The sequence below is a fragment of the Eschscholzia californica genome, unplaced genomic scaffold (genome assembly GCF_041429995.1).
Source record: "Eschscholzia californica isolate CP2 unplaced genomic scaffold, dmEscCali1.0.p SCAF_4, whole genome shotgun sequence".
NCBI lineage: Eukaryota > Viridiplantae > Streptophyta > Magnoliopsida > Ranunculales > Papaveraceae > Eschscholzia > Eschscholzia californica.
Window position 1 is genome coordinate 48,524,993 of NW_028238461.1, and position 8,778 is coordinate 48,533,770.

Below are 8,778 nucleotides of genomic sequence, written 5' to 3' on the forward strand. Positions count from 1 at the left end.
TTCAAATTTCACATGGGACCCCTAATTTCTCAACCACGACCTTGGGACCAAATTCACTGGAAATAAATTCAATATTTTGAGATGAAATCAATGGACTCTGACCGAATTACAAAATTTGGCTCAAGGTCTATTGAATTCAACATCCATGTTGTATATTGAAATTGGAGTTCGAATGAGGTGGACTTTAGTGGGTGGAAATCTATAAATTTGTTTACGCCCGCCGATTTAAATTGATTCCATAGCTCCCACCTCTTTCGGATCAATTGACTTGAGTCGATATTGTAACTAAATCAGCTCGAGTTCACCAATTTTAAGTTAGAAAAAATGGGGAGAGGTACTGTTTTAATTATTTTCTGAAATATAAAGGGTAATTGGGAGGCCCCAATTGTAATATTGGGATGTCTCTTCAAAACTTTTCACCAATTTGTAAAACGCCCCTATAGCTTAAGGGCAACTCTCCTAGATAATTTTCTAGGGTAGTGAAGAAAATAGGCCCTTTATATACATTTTGTGAGGGCTTGCCAAACTTCTCAATATATAAGGAAATGTCAAATGGGGCCTTTTGAAAGATTCTCCATTTAACATAGCTACATGAATGGGAGAGAGAGCAAATGGGCAATGTGCGGAGGAGATAAGTATTTTGGTTTGTAAAGGTCACTGGATACTACACACCATGTGTGAGTATATTGCAAAGAAATGGGACTAAGAGGTATAACAATCTCCAATTGTAGTTCAAGATAACCATAATATTTTATTGTTTAACTTTTTTTTTGTTGAAATAATTTTATTGTTTAATTTGATCATGAATGAGAACTACAAACTCACCCAATCTTTATATGTGGAGCTCATCATCTTAAAGTGAATCTTATTTGGTTCAGGGATCCAATCCTTTCTGCATTACCACGTACTAAACACCATCTTGAAATGAATCTGCATCTCACTCTCGCACCAAAATACGACCTATTCAACGTAAACAAGCTATTGATGAACTCTACATTAGCTCATGTGAGGGGAAACTTTAGAACACTAACCCAACCTTTACGAGCATTTGGTTGTGCGGATGCCACTGATACAAGTTTTTGACACACATGCACATATTGGGTAAAATGGACGAGCTAAGGTGTAATAGCCCACATTGCTCACAAGAGTGTCCAGAGACTGGGCTATATGTGTAAGCTCAAGCTTAGTAAGTACCGAGGCCTTTTGGGTGGGCTTGTGGTGCCTTCGCCAAGAACAAAACCCCGTACCCGTGTGGGCTTGGGCCTGGGTGGTTAAAGCGGGGACAATATCGGCAACTGCTAAGGCTTGGGGCGTTACAAAGTGGTATCAGAGCCGAGGACGGCTCTTCGCTGAGGGTGGGGGATTGTAATAGCCCACATTGCTCACAAGAGTGTCCAGAGACTGGGCTATATGTGTAAGCTCAAGCTTAGTAAGTACCGAGGCCTTTTGGGTGGGCTTGTGGTGCCTTCGCCAAGAACAAAACCCCGTACCCGTGTGGGCTTGGGCCTGGGTGGTTAAAGCGGGGACAATATCGGCAACTGCTAAGGCTTGGGGCGTTACATAAGGTGGTATTCTTTTTCTCATCTGACTCGTCTGGATATGAATCATCTGACTCGTCTGAGTCTGAATCGTCCGTCTCGTCTGAGTCTGAATCGTCCGTCTCGTCTGAATCATCCGACTGAATCTGGATGATCCGACTGAATCTGGATGATCCGACTGAATCTGAATGATCCGACTGAATCTGAATGATCCGACTGAATCTGAATGATCCGACTCGCCTGAATGATCCGACTCGCCTGAATGATCCGACTCGCCTGAATGATCCGACTCGTCGGAATCTATCTTGTGACTTGCAAAAAAAAAAAAAAAAAACTCTCCCACCAGTATGGTATCTAATCCCTCCAAGGACAGAAATAAGCAATATCTAGGTCTAATTCTAATGGATAACGGACAATCCAACAATTCCTTTTCTTCAAAACCCCCTTTTCCCCATCCCTGATAGTTAAGCTCTAACCACAATTTACATGCAACAACCATTACCCTTCTTCTCTTTCTTAGCTATTCATTTGTTCCTCGAAGAACAAAAAACAAGAAATCCCTAATTTTCTTCTCTAATGGAAGGTATTGATTTTCGCTTCTCTGTTTAATTGCCTAACATTTGAATTACAATCTCTTGTCAATTTTCGTGGGTTATTAGGTTTTTAGTTGTAATTATGTTCCTTCAAGAGAATTTTGACTTCCAAATTGTGATTGCGTTCATCTAAATTGTGCATTTGATTCTTATTATGTTAATTTCCATCTGTCTGATCTTCTTTGCTATGGGGGGTTTGCTCTGATTGTCGATTAGCTAACGAGATTAAACTTCTTTTTTGTTGCGGGTACATAATATTTAGGGTTTATGATGATTTTCCATATATTCATGGGAAAATCCTAAATCTTTCATGTTTTAACCTCTATGAATTTGGGTTTCAATTTTGCTTCTTAATGTTGCTCTTTGGTTTAGAACTAGTCTTTTCACCTCTAAGATATGTCTCTTGGCCAAGATTTCCATTTCCCCTTTTACATGAAGTAATTGAGAACAATGAGGAAGAACCTAAGCCTTGAATATATAGATATGAAAATACATTTTTATTAACAACACAATACAGCTAGTTGGGTCCTACTGAGAAGGAATGACGAGTAGTTTGACTGAAAGTAAGGGGGTAGTGATCGTATGAGAAGAATAATCCCGCTGTTATCACAATTTTCACTAATCGTATTACATAGTGAAACATCATAGAGTAGCTACTGCAGTTCTTCCGATTTTGCTTATTGTCGCTTATTCTTACCATTACCTACTAGGGGTTGTGATTTATATACTAATGCTAGTTGTTATGTAATGAAAAATACTAGAATCTGATGAAATGCATCCGGAAGAGGATATAATCCTTCCCGAGAAGAACAATAAAAGGAAGCTCAAGAGCCCTGCCCAGATTGAGGCATTGGAGAACTTTTATAATGGTAAGGGTTTCCTCTTCTTTTATTATAGTCTTTATCCAACCTGCTCATAAACCTTTTTTGCTCTTACTTTATTTTTAATTTTCTTCAGAACACACATACCCCACAGAAGAATTGAAAGCACAGTTTGCGGAGGACAATGGGTTGTCTTTAAAGCAGGTTTCTGGATGGTTTTGTCATAGAAGATTGAAAGACAAAAGGAAACAGAAAGCTTGTGCTAATGGAAGGCAAGATCTTTCAAGTGGTGTCATACAGGACCATGGCAGTGGACTTAAGCAGGACTCATGTAGCAGTAATAAACAAGGGAATTATAGAAATTTTGATTATAGAGAGGTGGAGAGTCGAAGATTTGATGGTACAGATTATATTGCTCCAGACCCCACCTGCAGAAATAGAAGTGAAGGTCTGCGTACTAGACATTTTGGTCCTGTGGGGGATACTTCTTCGGGAACTAGCTCAACCTCACATGAAAAACTGTTACCTCAGAGTGAGACTCCTTATGACACAGAAAGTTCGCGGTATCCAGTTAGGAGTAATGAATATATGCTGATGAGTAGGAGTGTAGAGAACAAAGGGAAAATGGTAGCATCAGGATATTTACGCTTGCAGGATGAGGTCGCAAATGCGGCTATTATTGCCGTTAAGAGGCAACTAGGAAGGTATTTCTGTGAAGATGGTCCGTCACTTGGTATCGAGTTTCAGCCACTACCTCCTGGGGCATTTGATTTACAAGGTAGGGATCCAGTCAACGGTATAACATGCTCTTATTTGCTGATATTAACATATATATGCTTGCTTATGTGCTTTTAGCCTGTTACACAGGAATTGATGCAAATAATAATCCGTGAAAATGTAATCTAGTTGTTAAGACATTCAAATGGTCAAACATTGGATGATTGGAAGTTGGAGTTGATATATCTTGGTATTAGAGTTGAACAGGTGCTGCGTAGTGCCCGTGACAACAAAAATTTGGAAATCCTGATTTTGTTTGTATGGAATTGCAGTGTTGATGTACAACTTAAACAGTTGAACTTATTAATTTTCATGGAGTCTTACATTCTTTTAACTATTTAATGACAGAACCATACCAGTTTCTTGATCCTATTCAGCAAACTTCTCATGGTATCTCCAAATCCCGCAAGGAACGTCATATTGACATGGTAAGTGGGGTTTCTATCAATCTTGTTCCTTTATATTGGCAATATGCATTCAAAACTCAACATTTATTTTAGGATTGGACATGATTATATCTTAAAAGATTGAAATTATGAGAGCTTGAACGAGTGAACTCTTTCTTTATTATATATGTGCGTCGATGCTCCAACTGACCATCTGTTATAATGTGATCTCTTTTCAGACGTGTAAAAAGTAGAAGTAGATGAACATTATTGTAGTGGTTGGTGTTGGGAGAATATTGGGGAAGTGTTTTTATGATTTGAGGCGATAGACATAAAATATCTATGTTTTTTTCAAAGCATGAATCCTCTTAAATTTTCAAAAAAACACCTCTCACCAACTGAAGCCATCCGGTGAATTGAGATTGTACGCTAGTCGTCAAACTAATCAATAAATCCTTAGTCTTAACTAATCATAACAATAAATAAAAGCCTGAGCCGGTCCCCGAGTAACTTGGCCGACTCGCCCGAGTTTGACTGCATATGCAAAAGTGTTTTTCTTATTCTCTAATGAAAGAGTAAACCATATCCTCAGGCTACGTAATTATTTTGTTAGCTATTCATTTATTACTTTCTTCCTGGCTACTATTCTTTTTTTGTGTTCTACCTCGACGGACAATTTATGTTGTATCTAAAAGTTTCGTGTTTTTTATCAGCCCCAGAGGTATCCTAGACACCATCTTGAGATGTCTCCTCCCGCCATGAATCCTAAAGCTGCACACATTATACACACCAAGTCGAAGTCTGTTCGCCAGGACTGCACTGGCTATCCATCTACAGGAAAGTCATATTTCAGTAGTTACAGTGAGCAAGCCCCTGGAGAATACCCTAACAAAATAATGGATGAAAGTTCTGAAGATGACACATCCATGATTAAAAGCAACAAAAAATTTTGGAGGTCCACCAAGTCCAAGGTAGATGGGATAAGATCACATTCCACCACAAATAACCGCAGTCGTGCCTTTGCAGGGAAGTTGGTGAGTGGTGAATCATCACTTCCTCCGTTACATAAGTATGATATTCCTCGCCCTTGCAAGTCCCAGAAAAGGGACACTCTAGAAGCTAAGCCGTTGAATTTAATCAATCAGCATAGAGAGGTTTTTGATGCAAAGGACAGAGTTGTGAAGGTTGAGCATTTCTTATGGATTTTCTTATTTACACAATTCAGCGGCAAAAAAATCTGGTATGTAAGATTGACTATATGCGTCTATCTTCTTGTAGGGGGGAAATCTTCACAAGGATAAAAGAATGAGTAAAGAGTGTGTCAATCCATTGAAAGAAAAGAAGAATCACAAAAATGATGTTAAAGTAAGTTTCTTATTATGCTCAATATTCTTTAGGCTGGAGAGTTACTTCTTTTACATTATTTGTTAACTTCTTGTTCACTTTTCTTATATGTGGAGGTGGGGAAGAGATTTCGAGGTGAAGTAGTTCTGCCGCGAGATTATGCGTTGGTAACAGCACAGCCCGAGGATTTGCTGCCACAGAGAAATCAGATTAAAGAGTTCGTCTGAAAACCAAATGTCTTACTTGTTTCATTTATATAGTTGCATGTCTCCCCGTATTTGTTGCCTATGAAAGTGAAATATCTCATTCGATTTCTTTTACTGGTCGCCTTACTGACTTTCAATGACTCATCAACATGAACCTTGCTCATACTAACTACTAAGAATACCATCAATTGAATAAAACAACATGCTAGCTGCCAACCTCTGCTTATAAAGAAATGGTTTCAGAAATCACATGCTGAAACCAGGATTGACATGTTGGGTTAGACTGTGTGCTCCATTTTGACATGGGTGTTTCAGCCACTGTACAACATGGCAGCCTACCCAATTGTTTGCTATCTCAAATTGGTCCTATATTTAAATGCTACACATATTGGTCTCCAATACAGATTTATACAAGTATATTTTTATGTGTTCACTTTTATTGGGAATAGTACCTAGTCGAGCATTGAAGTTTTGATGACCAAATCTCTCATCTATAGTCTTCTTTTCTAGGTAAATTTCAGGTGTTATTCTTCTCGATAGATTTGGCTAACAAGTCAGCATGATGTTCCTTTAAACGTACTAACTTGGACATTTTGTCTATCTCTCGAACAATAATGTAAATATTTAATAAGAACAGTCAGCAGTTCCTTAGTTTAGTTCTGAGAGTCTTAAAATCCAATTCTCTGTTAAGTATAATTATGGCATATGCACCACAAGTATAACCGTAGAAGTTATTGACTGTTACGCACGAAAAGTAGAATAGGAATAACTCTTTTCTGTCTAGTCTTTACTCTTTAGTTGAAGTGGGGAGGCAACATTTGCCTCCGACTACTCGAACTAGGGGTCTCTGAGTCTTTTCATGTGTTTACAAAACCTCTCTTACTCTGCATATCCAACTAGCTTAAAATGCCCAACTTATCATGTAGGCGCGTTGGCGGGAATCAAACTAGTTTCCACGAGGACGCCGCAGCAACTAGTTCTTCCACTAGTTGAATTGGTCTGATCTTGAAAAATCTAGAATATATGAATATATCAAAGTTCAGAAGAGGATTTGTGAGCTATGCAGTGATGGGTTGTCAAGAATAAAATGTTGAAGCCTGTCGAGATCTTACATTGTGACACCGATTGAAGTCGATATGGACGGAATCCTTTTTTGTGAAGAAGATATTTACGGAACCATAAACCTCAAAACAGTTGATAAGTCATGTGGTGACAGAGAACTCATACATCAATTCTGCCCATTTGAAGCGCAGGGGGATACAAAATACTAATATTATCAAAATTAGAGGCAAGATGATCGAAGAGTTTTCGCGTCAACAAGAATCTAAGTTGTAGCATGAGATTTTTACAGCCATGGGAAGTTTCTGATTTGCAGGTTTGGGTTTTCAACGATACTTCCATCCCCGATTAAACATTGTCATTTGTATTTAGTAGAGAGAGGTTTTGAGACTTTGAATTTGATTATATTCTGAAGAAGCCTCCTTGTAAGATGAGTGAAACATGGATTTCCACTTCTTGTGTAAATCTTTAATTAGTGGATGAATTACTGAAATATAAAATGCAGGTGCACTGCTATCACTTTTCTTATGGTGGGGTGTCATGCCATGGTCTTTGTGATGTTCTTTTTCCTGTTTACAACCCCAAGTCTATTATTTTTAGAACCCTTAATTTAGTCTAGATCAAGTGTCCAAGCAATCTCACCTTCTTTTCTTCCAAAGACTCCCTTTCTATTTCTCTCTCCGTCGACGACAGATTCTTGACTTGCCACCCAAAGAATTGACCAAACAAAATATATTTAGTTGTTGAAGAAAATTGATAGAAGAAGCTATAAAAGTAGGCTCATTTCGACCTAAATAGGATTCAACCTTCAAGCAAAAGTAAAACAAATCCATCAGGGGAGATTTTCGACGACAGATTCTTATGACATTTAGTTGAAGAAAAACAATATTTACAAAAATATGGAGTACTAACTTTAAACTTAAATAAGAATCAACTGTCCATCGAGAGTGAAAAAATCCATCGAGAGTGAAAAAAAATTCATCAAGAGATTTCGTGTAGTTCTGAGAGTAAGTTTTGACTTGTAATCTTACTCTTATTAGTTAGAAAAAAAACTTCCTCCTATGTTTAACCTTTTCTTTAGGCTTTACCCTGCATCTAAATGACATCACTAGATTTTTAATCTTTATTTTTTTTTATTGAAATTGAGATATCCTACTTTGAGTTCAACAAAAAAAAAAAACTACCTAATCACCAAACTCCAACTAAATTTGTCTTTTAAAACGTGTGCTTTAGTTAATCAAACAACCATGAAAATTAATAAACAAAATAACACCACACGAGTGTTCTCAAATTTAGGACAGTTACCTAAAAAAATGCCTATATAAGATCTCATAGGGTCATTTAGACATGCCCTATAGCTCCTCTTAAGGGTCACCATCTCTTAATTTAATGATAGTGAGTTTGGGACGCACAAACTACAGTGACAATTTAGGATTTTTAATATAAGATTCTTCATTATGTAATCTTAATATTATTATCATTATATATATATAACTTAATTAAGAAATGATGAAAAAATATGGTGCATGAACCAAATGCCAACATGATCCCTTAATGATCTGTAAAACCTAAACTAATCCATTTTAATATGATTTCAGCCTTACAAAACTCAACTGGCTTGGCAATCTTACTAATATAAATAATGGTTGTTCATCCCTTTTGTGACGTTTCTGAGATAATCGATGTATTTTACATAAAATAAGATGATCCTTATTCTAATCTACTATGTGTAATGGCAACGACAAACTTTTTAAGGGATTGGATATATTTTGGTAGATTGTTTTAGATGTTTTTACCTTAATTTAAATTCCGGCCTAAGAGATGTTTTAAAATCAGATCTTCATAAAATAATCTACGTACACATTTTCTAGTTCAACATTTTTTAAAATCAGATCTTCATAAAATAATCTACGTACACATTTTCTAGTTCAACATTTTTTTTATAGACAAATAATTAAATTTTGATTGATGGATAGGTTGAAACCCTAATCTACAAATTTGAAATTTGATTTTTACACAGTTAGATAAATCAGAAAATTAAATTAGATTAATAA

The 8,778-nt window shown here is 36.9% G+C and overlaps 1 protein-coding gene across 1 annotated transcript; it reads left to right on the forward strand.

Moving 5' to 3' along the window:
* Positions 1 to 1,843: 1,843 nt before the first annotated feature.
* LOC147545534 (Homeodomain-like superfamily protein) lies at positions 1,844 to 7,252 on the forward strand. Its single transcript, XM_086633887.1, has 8 exons — positions 1,844 to 2,121; positions 2,893 to 3,000; positions 3,089 to 3,730; positions 4,078 to 4,157; positions 4,829 to 5,299; positions 5,394 to 5,480; positions 5,576 to 5,676; positions 6,592 to 7,252. Exons 1-8 carry the CDS (start codon positions 2,115 to 2,117, stop codon positions 6,656 to 6,658), a joined length of 1,563 nt encoding a protein of 520 aa, XP_086490013.1. The 5' UTR covers positions 1,844 to 2,114; the 3' UTR covers positions 6,659 to 7,252.
* Positions 7,253 to 8,778: the final 1,526 nt, after the last annotated feature.